We start from the raw sequence: 14,221 nt of genomic DNA on the forward strand, positions 1-14,221 counted from the left end.
CGCACGCACACACACAAGGCCGGATTTAAATCATGTCGGGGCCCCAAGAGAATGCGAATTCTCGGGCCCCTTTTCAGTCATTTGAAGATTCGCAGCTACTTCTTTTCAAGTTCAAGTTTAATCAAATCAACTGACAGCATACCAAGAAAGGAAACATATTTCACAATTAATGTTCACTCTATGAAACATCCTACTTCCTACTAGTATTACAAATGCGAAAGATTGTGTGTGCGTGTGTGTGTACTTTTTATCCCGATATTCCCACGGGATAGGGATAAAATCTCGAAATAACAACCGCTGGGCTGAGAGTCCTGAAATTTGGAACGTAGGTAGCTGCACGTCTGAAATAACACATAGGCTACTTTTTATCCCGATATTCCCACGGGATAGGGATAAAAATCTTGAAATTTCAACCGCTGGGTTTAGAGTTGAAATTTTGGACAGTTGTTCTTAACACAACCTCAATGAAGACAACGATATAAATTTTGGGAACTCGCAGGGGAATTTTATAAAATCCCGGAATTTAAATTGTAGCAGAACGAATAGCTTACGCGTGCGAAGCCGCGGGTAAACTCTTGTTATAAATATAAATTATTTAGAGGCGGATCCATATCGTCTCGCATACTTATTGGAAGTCCGAATGTAATGTTTGTCAGAACGATCGTTTGTCATAACTCTTTTTTCTCTGAATCCAATAATAAAATTGTTCTGAATTGTTATGAAACAAACCTAACCTATAGTTTTCTATAGGATGACCATTTAAAATTTTCAGAAAATTCTAAGTTTTTAGTGGAAAAAAAATGACGACAAACGATGATTCGGACAAAAATTACGGTATGACTAGCGAAGAGTATGCGAACTTTGGCGCTCCCGCGCGAGGCACCTAGCCGATGCGGGCCCCTAGGCAGTGGCCTTCTCTACCTAATGGCACAACTAAGGTTACTTCGGCCCTGCACACACACCATGCACTCATAAAAACAACCTACTGGGCTCCGAGGACGGTGGTGCCCCAATGGGTTTAATACGAGACATCCGAACATATTCCGATGCCAATATAGGGTTATCAGGGTGACACTCTTTCTCGGCCCGGTTAATACCGACCCTGTTTTTCGTGTACACGCCCGTACAAGCTATGGGCGATTACGAAAAACAGGGTCGGTATTTCCATGTCGGTATTATCCGGGCCGGGAAAGAGTGTCCTGAAATGTGGCCAGACCTCGGCCAGGCATAAAGAACAATTTAATATATACAGGATGTACGGCACTGGACCGCCAAATTTTTTTGGGATTTTTACAAACGTTTACAGGCGGGATTTGGGGAATATTGTGAAACATCATTTAAAAATCATATCTCCAAGACCGTGATCGTTAGGACCCAAGGTCCAAGGGTGAAAAGATAGCAAATGACGCCAACAATATCCCAAAATAATTTGACGGTCCATGTGCCGAACATCCTGTATTTTTAACAGTGGTACACTATGCTATTCAGAATAATCGAAACCGCTTCTACACTACACGTGGCATTTCTCGCAGTCGCGCATGTCCCCCCGCCTCCGGAACCCATGAAGAACCACACGTGGTCCCCCCGCGCGGTACCCTTGGACGACTGTGTCACCTACCTTGAAAAAGAAGTCGCCAACATAAAGTAAGTTCGGAAATTACTCTAGACATAGAACTGTATCTACCTAGTTTTACTAATATTATAAATGCAATAGGTTGTAAGTCTGTTTGTTTGTTTGTTCGTTACCTCATCACATCTAGAAACCCTCTGAACCGACTTAGATGGAATTCGGTATACAGATAGTTTGAGTCCCGGGGAAGGACATAGGATAGTTTCTATCTCGGAAAATTGCATAGTTCCCATGGGTTAGCGACAAAAAACTTCTACGCAGACGAAGTTTTTGTAAAAAATATTTTTAATACAAAATGCCATGGCATGCCTTTGACAATGGGACTTTAAATCCAAGGTTTGTTTAAGATAACTGTGCTTCTTTCTTTAACTTAAGTTGCTTGCTTCCTATTTCAGATTAGTCCTCACAGAAGAAGTGAACCACCGCGACGTCCAAGCCTCCGAGTACGAGACTCTTCGCTCCAAGCTGATCATCGTGGAGGAGCGGAGCCAGCATTTCCTCTCGACCCTGGTGTCCCTGCGAGCTGCCGTGGACGATGAAGCGGAACGCGCGGCCAACTGGGCGGCGCAGTTCAAACACGACTTGGCCAACGTGCAGTTGGCATTGCAGGTACAAAGATACAGCAATAATTAAGTAATTAGGTTAGATTAGGGTGACTCGAAGCAGACATGATAGGGCTTGAAGAATAGAACCGTTCGGGGAGAAAGACCCTCGAGTGGCAACCACGAACCGGAATACGAAGTGTTGACAGGCCTCCCACCAGGCATTGGCCTTTGTTCAACAGTGGACGTCTTCCAGCTGATGATGATGATGATAAGGGTAAATACAGTACGGAACGCTTCAACGCTTTGTGGTTATGGTGGCGTCCTAAATTACGATAAATTTACGTCTGTTGATGATGATGAAGGGAGAGGTTTTTGCTCAACGGTGGACGTCTTCCGGCTGATGGTGACAGTTTTTTTTTTTAACTAGATTAACCCTTGCTTAACCACTCATTGATAAATTTTATGTGACAGATATCTGTGAAGCTCTCTGTTTGTTTTGTCCGAATAAACAGAGACTGTATCGCTTTTATCTGTTCCATTTTGATCAACGAGTGGTGAAACTTTGATCAACGAGTGGTGAAACAGGCTCTTAGTGACCTATTGTCTTTTGAATTTATAAAGCTTTTGCTAAGTTAGAATCCAACTCAGTCTGACTTCCACCCCGGTGTGCTACATACTCCAGGAGCTGCAAAGCCAGCAGCTGACGACGGCGATGCGGCTGGAAAGCACCGTGAGCAGCCTTCTGCATGAGCAGCGCGAGCGGGAGCTGCTGGAAACTGCGCTCACGCAGCATGACAGCAGGATCCGTGCTGTCAATAAACTAGGTTGGTCCTGCTCACAAAGAGTACTTAAAAAAAATGTCAATACGTTTATGCTGGTAGTAGGCCAGAAAAGGCTATGTTACAATACACTTTTTATATACGCACTTTTGGAAAAACCATCATTGCCAATCACGCCCTATTTTTTTTTGGCTGTTTGGCACAACGTATTGGACGTCAATACCGCGTAGGTGTTATCTACAAGAAAGTAACTACTACTTGCGTCAGTCTGCCATATCACAACAGTTCCTATAGGCTTTCCTAGACCTTCATTCAGTGGAGATTTATTTTGAAGTCTGCTGCCTGCTCGCTTCAAAAAAATCCCATTTCACCGTGTTAACCTCGTAAGTTAATATTTTTCAGAGGATGTGATAGAATACATAAAGCAGACAGTAGAGGAGGAGCGCGCGCGCAACGCAGAGAGCCGTGCGGCGTTAGAGCAGGAACTAGTGGAGGCACGACGTTCTTCTGAACAGCTGAGCCAGTTGGCGGCTGTACGAGTGCAGTTGCAGAGCACAGCTAATGACAGACCCGTAAGTGTGTTTTGGCTCTTGTTACTTCCTCTATTTTGATACTATATAGGATCGTTAGTGTTATGTTTACGCTTTGGGTGAGACTTAATACACTTGATAGCAGTTTCCCACACACTTCCGAAAGTTGGCTATAAAAGAGAATTTTATTAGTGCAACTGTTGACGATGATAAAGTGCCTGGATAATGGAAACTGGTAGCCAAAGCCATGTAGAAATGCCTGTTAAATATTATTTCACTTATAATTGTATTCAGAAGGATTCGAAGTTTGTTGAGAGCAATTAGTAATGTAGAAATGAAGGGTTCAATACAAAATGATTGGTTTATGGGAAGTACAGTAACTGTAGAATTTTGACGTTCAATTTTGTGACTCCTAGCACCATCTAGTCGTCACACAAAATAACTGCATCATTTTTAATCGCACTATCAAAAATTCTCAACTCGGACGCATAAATACGACTTACGATGATCTTCCTTCAGACTTCGATCCCCGGGAATAATATCAGCACAGTATCAGATCTTGTGCTCTGAATCCTTATTATAGACATGCATCTCAACAGTTCTTACAATTTCAGGAGTATGATCGCCTGGCAGTCCTAGAGCTGGCCACGACAGAGGCTCGTGCTGAAGCGGCCGATCACGCGGCGCGCGTGGACGTGGTCGCGCGCGACCTTCGTGCTCTCACCAAGTCTTACTCGAAGATGAGGAGCGAACTGGCAGATTTCCAGGCCAGGGTCGGCTTTGAGAGGGCCGAGTTTGGGAGCGACGATGGTAAGAATTGCTGATTTATTTAAGGTATACTCCGTCATGAAGCGGGCATGGTGGCTAGATGTGCAATACAGACTATCCAAGTCTTGACGTTGTAGCTATGTATGGGAACTCCAAAATATATCTGAAAACTTAATTTAAAAAAAAGTCTTTTATTGATATTGCACATCACAATGTTAGGTAGCCACCAAACTGACTGCTTCATAACGGGGTCTAGACTAAGGCTACATTCCCACCCGACATGTGCGAGGATGTGTGGCGAGAAATTTGTTTGTCATGAACCAATAGAAACGCTCCATTTACCTGTCCTCAGCGCAGCTTTAGAGAAAACAGCTCAGCGAAGCGAAGATTTGTATAACTGGGAACAAATCGCCAACCCGGTTCAAAAGTTATGATTTCTATGATTTTTCAGGACACCTAATCTGGCGTATTGAGAACTTCACGGCGAGGATGAAGGAGGCTAAGGAGACTGACGCCGTTCTCACCAGCCCACTCTTCCGGACCAGCAAATATGGCTACACGCTCAAGGTACTTGCTCGTCTGATACTTCAAAGTGCGTACGACGATCCGTATTCATTTTCCCCACTGTTTCATACGAATGAACGACTTTTATTCTGTAACTGTAAACTATTCTGGATAAATTTTAGGCAGGACTGTTCTATAGAACCAACAAAATTGATTATGAAAGGTCCAATCCTACGCGAACCAGTTTTCTCGACAGTACTTTTATACGAGTACCTCATCACCATCACACCTCTATCTCTATCTCACCTGATGGTAAATTTGGAATGAAACCGAAGATATAGTTCACTGGTTCAGCATCTTCACTGTTACCTGTTGCCAGGCGGAACTGAACCTGAACGGCATTGGCAAATGGAGGGGGAGGCACATCACCTGCACCATCCGGCTGGTAGGAGGCCCGTACGACGCGCTGCTAGAGTGGCCGTGTGACATCCCCGTCAACATCGTGCTGAGAGACCAGCCCAACAACCGGAGCCAGGTATTGATCATGCCGGCTATCATCATGCACTCACCCACCTTAAGATACATGCAACAAATTGTTCACGCAACTCATCAACAAATCACGAAAACCCAACTATCACCGTCACCGTACACTTTTTTACTTTGTCTCGCGGAGAATAAATGGTGTATAAAAATCGCAGGAAGCAGACGGCTGGCAGAGACCTAGACGATAAAGTCTTCAATAACGTTTCCACCATAATCATCAGCCGTAAGACGTCCACTACTGAACAAAGGCTCCCCTTAGAACGACAACTCACCACTTGCGTACACCGGTTGCCCAGAACTTTTAGTCCTAAGTCCATTTAGTGGGAGGCCTGCCAGCCAACGCTACGTCTTCCAGTTCATGGTCAATAATATTCTGATGACGATTTATTACAAGCTTTTATTTAGTTTCATCTGTCCCGTTGTCTGTCTGTCTGTCTTTAATCAAATCTTGCATGTTAAATTCGACCAACTTTCAGTAGTTGGATTGACTTGAGATTTGGTATGCTTATGTAAATTGCGTGACAATACAATAATCTGGTAGTCTCATCCTGGTAGTCCGGCCAGGATCGTCTCCGCAGGACGGAACTCTTCAACGGTTAATGGCATCGACTTGAAATTTGGTATGCAAATGTAGTTTGGGTGGCAAGAAAAAGTACAGTCGGCAAAAAAAGACGTATTAAAAATGAAATTTTTACTACAAACTTATTTACATTCCAGGCCATGGATATCGTGAAATCCCTCCAGGTTCGTCGGAAGTCGTCGTCTAAGCGTCACGACTACGATTCCACGGACGAGAAGACCCGTTCCACTGAGACCTTAGACAAATCTGTGACACAACTGAAGCGGCAGTACGTCTTTATACCGCATACCAGCTTGGACAAGTTTGAATATGTCAAAGGGGATGCTGTGTACTTTGAATTTATTGTTACTCAGTAAAGCCTAACCCCCTTATTCATAAAACTTAACAAGCCTATGTTAACTAACAAATGCTTTGTCCCTTTCTAACAAATACAAATGTCGAAGTGACAGATAAGGACAAACGAATTTTAGCGGCATTTTAACTAAAATAGGTTTGATTGTCGTTTATGAATAAGGGGGTAAGTCTACTCCCTGGTTTGAAGTTGTAAGTTCGTGTCATACCGCGTCTCGCTCTGTGTTATTGAATGCGATTAGCCTGAGCGGGATGGCATGATACATAAGTCCGATTTCCTAACTTTGGAGTTATAGTTTAGGTATAGTATTTACAAGTAAGGGTTCGCGACAACATCATAAGTTTTCCAAATCCTATCTAATAAATAAAATAAGTAAGTAACAAGTGACCTTTACACATCAGATTGACTTTTTACATGCTTTTATATCGTTTCACCTGTCCCGTTGTCTGTCTGTAATCAAATCTTGCAAGTTAAATGCGACCAACTTCCAGTAGCTAGTTGGATTGACTTTAAATTTGTTATGCTTATTTAAACTGCGTGACAATACAATAATCTGGTAGTGACATACTGGTAGTCCGGCCAGGATCGTCTCCACAGGACAGAACTCTTCAACGGTTAATGGCATCGACTTGAAATTTGGTATGCAAATGTTGTTTGGGTGACAATGCAAGTACAGTCAGCAAAAAAGCTTGTATTAAAAATGATTTACCAAACACTTATTTTAATTGAGAAATATCATTATTTTACATTAAATGACATAATGTGACAGCGATGTTATGACAAATAGGTTAAACAAATATTTTATTTTAAAATAAAACATTTATTTCCAGTTATTCGTATTTATTTCATAAACCATGGACGAACACATAAATATATAGAAGCAATAGAAGGATATATCTTTACTTATTATAGTCATCATCATCATCATCATCATCCCAGCCTATATACGTCCCACTGCTGGGCACAGGCCTCCTCTCAGAACAAGAGGGCTTGGGCCATAGTTCCCACGCGGGCCCAGTGCGGATTGGGAACTTCACACACACCATTGAATTGCTTCGCAGGTTTTGTGCAGGTTTCCTCACGATGTTTTCCTTCACCGCATAGCTCGTGGTAAATTTCAAATGTAATTCCGCACATGAATTTCGAAAAACTCAGAGGTACGAGCCGGGGTTTGAACCCACGACCCTCTGCTTGAGAGGCGATAGGTCAAACCACTAGGCCACCACGGCCTACTTATTATAGTATGGTATGACAATCGACGTCCCAAATCATAGAATAGGTACTTAAAAGTAATAAATAAAAAAATACGTCAACTGTACCTACTTAACTTGGTAAACAATACAAGTCTTAAATGCCTTTTAAAAATATATAATTTTTAGAGTCATTCCAAAATGACACTTGAACCTTTGTCTTACCACGTCTTACATAAAAGGTTAAAATAGATGCCGTTAATGTACGACCATAATTGTTGCCCCGGAATGAACCACCTAATAATGCACTCTCTCATAACTCGAGCCCTCGTGCAATTTAATAGCACATGAATTATCAAGGTGCGAATTATTTGGTCATTCACGCGTTAATGTACTTTGACAACTTTTAAACCCTTTTCAAGGTTAAACATAATACGTTATATAATATTTAGGGTACCCATGCAAGCAATTCACAAAACCAATACGGAATATTTCGACCATCGGTAATGTCATACAAGAATATCGAAAAATTCACAGGTGGGAATCGATTTTTTTTTATTCGACTGGATGGCACGATGCTCTGCTTGAGAAACCATAAGGTCAAAACGTTTTATCCATTAGCCGATATATTCCGCATTTATTTCGCGACACCGATCAGACTGTTCGACTTAATTTTACATTTCAAAAGCGTATCACTGATCCTAAGTACCGGGACGGTATGACATTTATGTACACTTAAAAAACCGGCTAAGTGCGAGCCGGATTCGCGCACGAAGGGTTCCGTGCCATATTATACAACATTCATTAGACATTTGCAAAAAAAAACGGCAAAAATCACGTTTGTTGTATGGAAGCCCCCCTTGAATATTTATTTTATTCTGTTTTTAGTATTTGTTGTTATAGCGGCCACAGTTTCAACTGTCTATCACGGTTCATGAGATACAGCCTGGTGACAGACGGACGAACGGACAGTGAAGTCTTAGTAAAAGGGTTTCCGTTTTTACCATTTGGGTATGGTACCCCAAAAATTGATTGACAAGATCACACCGCGGCGCCTGCACACGACCCGCCCTACGCCCGTCGGTATAATTTTGTTCATAGACTGTCACGTAAATAGGCCCGCCGCTCTCCCGACCCGACCCGCTGCGTGTGTTTTGCGCTTTAGTCCCTAGGGTTATATTCATAGTTTAGAGCAGGGATTTGTACTGCACCAGGAACTCCTCCTCGTCGACCAACGAGGTGTCCAAATGGTCGTCCTCTTCCGCGTGGATGGCGGTCTTCAGTCGGCTTAACGCTTGGTCGCGAGCATGCTTCCTGGCAAGCAAAACAAGTTGATAAAAGCCATACTCGGGTTTCCATAGTAAGTCGACCCTAACACTTTTGAACGCAGCCAATACGATTGTGCGGGTTAATGAGGGCTATCGTTTTTTGTCTCACTAGATGGCGCACTGTTGCGTGAGGTTTTTAAGTGTGGCTTTCAAAGTCTGTTATTACGGGCGTGAAAACAAAGTTTAGATTAAAATCATATTTAATACACCTTAAAACCGTACCATAAAAATATCGAGCATGCCACAGTGTTGCATAGTCCCCGTTTTGTTCGGAAAAAAGGGAGGACAAAGGTTTCCGAAAGACAAAACTGTCTCAAAACACAGACATTCATTGCCCCGGAACGCATATTTGCCATAATTAATTTCAGATATTGAAAAATATTCACAAAATTATTCTAATTATAAATAAACCCGCGTAGCTCATCCAAAAACTAAGAGATTTGACATTTCGGAGACCTCACGCTACACTAGCGCCTCTAGCGGCGAATTCATACGCGATAGTCCTCATTACATTTGAATTTGAATTTGACATGGATTTTACATAAGGTCCACTGTCATAACTCTTACATTTGAATTTTGAACTTGGCATGGATTGTACATAAAGTTCATTGTCGTAATTCTTTTCATACTCGGCTGGGTTCGAAAGGGCTAAGATCAAATGGGCTAGGTTTTTTTTTGTCAGTACCTCTTATAGTGAACAATACTTAGGCGTTTTCAGAAAATGTTTTTGAGCTGACTTTTTTTTTAGTTTTGGATGAAATTTCGTTTTCCTACTCAGAATCAGGAGCACTTTCGATTGTAATAGGAGTAAAAAAGTCTCAGATTTTTCATGTAATTTTGTGTTATCCATTAGTCCATTACACTACCGCCATAGAAACGTATGAAAACGGTAACGTAATGGAATAAAAAAAATCTTGAGACACTTTTTTCTCCTATTACAATCGAAAGTGCTCCTGATTCTGAGTAGGAATTTAAAATGAAATTCCATCCAATCTAAAAAAAAGTACTCCAACATTTTTTTCTGAAAACGTCCATTTATGCTGAGTATGAACATCGTACTTGTGACATTTTTTAACTTATGATTTTTTTAAAGATTTCTTTGAATGTATTTTTTTTAAGGATATCATAAAAATGTGTTTTTTTCTTTTTTATATGATAACTAGTATTAGTTTTTTGGGTGGCAATGCAAATCTATAAAAAGAACATTTCAAATTTTGAAGCAAAAAAAAACATCGGTTCAGCCATTTTTGAGATACTGAACTTTGAAGTCACAAACTTTGACCCATCACTTGTATCCAGCCATATTTAATTTGACAATAAACCCCGTTGTTCGGAAATGGTTTTTGGTATTCATTTTATTCGTTCCCATGTCTTTGGCACTTACTTTTTCTCTTTCAAACGTTTCTTGTCCTTCTTTTTGGAAGAGTCGGTGCTCGTCGAGGGATTGGCTGCGTCTGCGGCTGAAATGAAGTAGGCGATTAAATATTACAGCATTGCCTTTATCAGTACTTACAGTCACGTTTGGCAAAATAATTTTAAAGCTGTCAGTTGTCAAATGTCGCCGTACGTACGTAAGTGTGTGTACGTGCATGTGTAGGTATGTGACGTTGTATGGCGACATTTGACAACTGACAGCTGTCAATATGACCTTTTTTTTTAAATCAAACAGACCAAGGCACAAAACCTATTAATCTCACGAAACGAGTGGTTTGCCGTAATTAAGTTACAATTTATTTTTACAAAAAAAACGGCATATGAAAAAAAAAATCCATTTACAGGAGTGAGCTACATTATAAGTCTCCTATCGATATAATAATATGGTCCATCCCAGAAAACTTAAGGTACCCAATTCTTTTGACTATTAAAGCCAGCAAAAATAAATAAAAATATCTTGCCACACAAACAAATAATTAAATTTTAATAGGGGGTCCCTTGGATAAGTACAGTCACGATTGTTAATTTGAGACCCATTACGTCAAAAAATCCTTTGAATTGTCATACAAAATGACAGATATTCGATATTGAGTAGGTCCCAAATTAAATATCGTGACTGTACCTCAATCTAAATATCCCAGGAGATGAGATCTACCGATGATGATCAAATTCAAATACAACTATATTATCTACTTTCAGTGAAACTGTAACACTACCACGAAAAACTTTCACATTCAAAAAAATCAATTGGACTTATATTAAGTATCCCAAATCAAAGTCAAAATTATATTCGATTGAACCTGGGACCTCAAGCTCCACAGCCATGTACGACTCTATTTCTAGGGTCGGTAGGAAGTGTCAGATATTAGCACGCTCCGCCGCGACAGATATTAAGGCTCCGTTTCCACCAGAGATGTGCGAGGATGTGTTGCAAGGAATGTGGTTTTCACGAAGAAATAGAAACGCTTCTCTCCGCTGAGCTGTTTCCACCAGAGATGTGCTGTGCGAGGATAGGTAAATGAAGCGTTTCTATTGGTTCAAGAAAAACACATTCCTCGCACATCTCTGATGGAAACGTAGCCTAATGTAGATGATTGTACAGTCGAGTTCAACTTGTGAGCAAAAATTTGATCAACAGTACCGAACACGCTTCTACGCCGCCGTTAACAATAAAGTCGTGTTCAGATATTTTTGCTCACGAGTTTATGAAGTCGACTGTACACTAACCTTCTTCTCCTGGGTTGGCGCCGGCCACGAGCAGGTCCACGGCGCCGCTGATGTGGTTGTGCGAACGTTTCAACGCCGTTTTGGCTTCTTCCGCCGCGTACCCCATCGCTTCCAACTAGAACAAGTATCATACCTACTATACTATTTGAAGATTTAATCCTCCTATTTTTATTAAATTCACATCAACTAGGTACAGGCAAAACAGCTTTCTCAAGCGAGCGAGCGTTAATTTAAATAATCTGATGAAGAAATGGACATTGACATTTTTAACTGCAACATTCCATCCGTGAGGCGAAGATTGGCGTCCGGCTTCTTTGATTGAGCGCACCGTTGGTATCACCTTAGATATCTTAGTATCCTTAAGCTTAAGTCTTGGTATACTCTCTCTTTGGGTGGTGCGTGCTAACCTAATGTAAATTTTTGATACAACCTGCGGAAGTATCATTTAACTTTGTGGTAATATTTGTTTAAAGAAAATAAGTACTATGTGTTGAGGAGTGTAGTAATTCCATTTGAGGTTCTGTGGTGTTTTGTTTGGCATGGTGTGACGTCTGATATGGTGCGCGTCACCTCGTTTAAGTTAATCTTAAACATGTATACTATGGCTATCTGTGGGATCCTGTAATTGGCTCTGTGTTGCTATTCCTTCTACATATATTGTGTTTTAGCTGTTGGTTCTCCTTAAATAAATAAATAAATAAATAAATAAATAAATAAATATACATAGTGAATTATTTTCCTTCCAAAGCTATGGATAATCTTCGGCATTTTAACGCACAAAAACACAAAATAACACTTTAAAATACCACGCGCAAACAACGTTAAACTTTGACAGCAATAGATAGATGACATTTGAATTGAGTGTTACCAATGCACGAAATTAGTTCTATTGGTTTTTCCGCAATATGGCGAGGTTTTTTATAATTCTGGTCATCCTGGCCTGGTCAGCCTGGTTTACTATATGCGATACGAGAACTTTTGTATGCTATGGCGTACATTGAGTAGGCAGCGCTAGCGCTGGTGGCGCACTGCTTCAGTGCAGACACCAACTGCCTACCTGGAATCGACCCAATGTATGCCAATGCGTGACATAATTCCACAAGACATTACAGCTCCAGACGATAGGCACTGAAAGTGACCTAAATGTGGAACAGCTTTTCAACCTCATTGTGGTACATTCTCCAGCGAACCCTCGGCTGGTGTTCAACTACGCGCAGCACGGGCTGGAAGGTATCGTGGACGGTATGACCATCGACACCGACGGCAACCTCTGGATCGCTAACTTCGACGGACACCAGGTCAGCATGTTTACATTATTAGGGTTTCTTGAAAGACGAATATCGCTAGATGGCGTTAGGAGAGAGGTCTGTTTGACGTTTTATACAATCAGAAACGTGACACGAATGCCAAAGTACCTGTCACACTGTCAAAAGACCCTTATCAGGCCTAGATTGTAAGCCAATGTTTGCCTTAAGGTTTCTCGGATATCTAACTTCTATAAGGCCCAGAGCACAGAATAACTAATAGTACTACCATATTGTCAATTGTGGTATCACAATCGTTTTCACCACTTCTTTCTTCACACGGCATTGAATGAGGGTAGAAAGAGAGAGATGGTGAATACAATGGCAAACGTCAGCGTGTTAGACAATACTGTCCCTAAATTAATCAACGTTTGTTTCTAATGACGCGTGTGTCCTCAGATTCTCCAGGTAGACCCTCGTAAAGGCAAGCTGCTCCGTAAGATCCGCATCCCAGCGCTCCAGGTGACCTCGGCGACGTTCGGGGGCCCGGCCCTGGACGTCCTGTACGTGACCTCAGCCAGTCTGAACCGCGGGGTGGAACAGAAGCCTCCCTGCGGCTCCACCTTCAGGGTAACGGGGCTGGACGTGAAGGGACATCCCAATGTTAATGTCAAGTTGCAATAAATTATAGTGTTAACTAACGGAGTTTCATTGATCAACTACGTTTACCTTGGTAGTTCGAAGCCGTAAAGATTCTTGTCTGTGCGATAAATGTGTAAAGCCGAGTTTAGACTTGCAAAAAAAATCGTGCAAGTTGCATTACATTGCGGCGCTCGATTGACCACTACAAACTCGTTGGCTTTACGGCCTCGCAATGTAATGCAACTTGCATGATTATTCGACTACGGCAAAGCCAAAGGAAGAGTAATGATTTTATTCATGCAAGTCTAACTAGGCTTCAGCCATGGTAAGGCTCAGAAAATTAAACTGCTGATGTATCATCAAGCTAATGTAAGCCGTTTTTTTATTTTCCCTCGCTGAACTAATTTTCTTATTCTGACTTTCCTTAACTAACTTTATTTAATAGGTTATGTGCCTCCGTAAAGTCACACCGGATTCAATAACATCTGTATAAATAAATTTCGCTTTCTACTTCTGGTGTACAATAAAGAGTCATTTGTATTGTATTGTATTGTATTTTCGTAGTTAAGTAATCGTAGCGTAGCATATTAATTCATAGCTCGAGAGCAGGTATTTTGTAACAAATACTTCCTTTATGAACCGACTACAAAAAGAGGGGAGCTTAATTCAGCGACATTTGTGATTTTTTACTACTCTATTATTATTATTATCTATTATATGTAGCCCTTAACTGTGTCCCACTCTTGGGCAAAGGCCTCTCCTCTTGACTTCCACATCTCCCTATCCAGAGCTATATTTGGCCACTCACTCAGTTCCGCGTCCAGGTCATCTCACCAATCTTCGCCTCGGCCTGCCTTGCCGTCGGTGCCCGTCATGCGGTACTACTCTAAACACTCGTATTTCAAATAATGTGTTTTAAATAATC

The 14,221-nt window shown here is 41.4% G+C and overlaps 3 protein-coding genes across 3 annotated transcripts in view; 2 read left to right on the top strand and 1 right to left on the bottom strand.

Annotated features, from left to right (window-relative positions):
• Positions 1–1,548: 1,548 nt before the first annotated feature.
• Positions 1,549–7,058, top strand: LOC141435563 (uncharacterized). The gene is made up of 8 exons (XM_074098282.1): positions 1,549–1,644; positions 2,026–2,239; positions 2,858–2,999; positions 3,357–3,526; positions 4,099–4,294; positions 4,704–4,819; positions 5,136–5,291; positions 6,017–7,058. The coding sequence occupies exons 1-8, from the start codon at positions 1,562–1,564 to the stop codon at positions 6,233–6,235; spliced, it is 1,296 nt and encodes a 431-aa protein (XP_073954383.1). The 5' UTR covers positions 1,549–1,561; the 3' UTR covers positions 6,236–7,058.
• A 1,242-nt stretch (positions 7,059–8,300) lies between these two features.
• LOC141435559 (NEDD8 ultimate buster 1-like) overlaps positions 8,301–14,221 on the bottom strand; it is a gene marked incomplete in the record, with an annotated part of 57,466 nt that continues 51,545 nt past the window's right edge. Inside the window, 3 exon segments of the mRNA XM_074098276.1 lie at positions 8,301–8,735; positions 10,134–10,209; positions 11,411–11,525. Of these exon segments, the coding sequence (XP_073954377.1) occupies positions 8,609–8,735; positions 10,134–10,209; positions 11,411–11,525 (318 nt within the window).
• On the top strand, positions 12,151–13,351 carry LOC141435571 (regucalcin-like). The gene is made up of 2 exons (XM_074098298.1): positions 12,151–12,708; positions 13,114–13,351. The coding sequence occupies exons 1-2, from the start codon at positions 12,655–12,657 to the stop codon at positions 13,336–13,338; spliced, it is 279 nt and encodes a 92-aa protein (XP_073954399.1). The 5' UTR covers positions 12,151–12,654; the 3' UTR covers positions 13,339–13,351.

Source organism: Choristoneura fumiferana, chromosome 15 (assembly GCF_025370935.1).
Source record: "Choristoneura fumiferana chromosome 15, NRCan_CFum_1, whole genome shotgun sequence".
Taxonomy (NCBI): Eukaryota; Metazoa; Arthropoda; class Insecta; order Lepidoptera; family Tortricidae; genus Choristoneura; species Choristoneura fumiferana.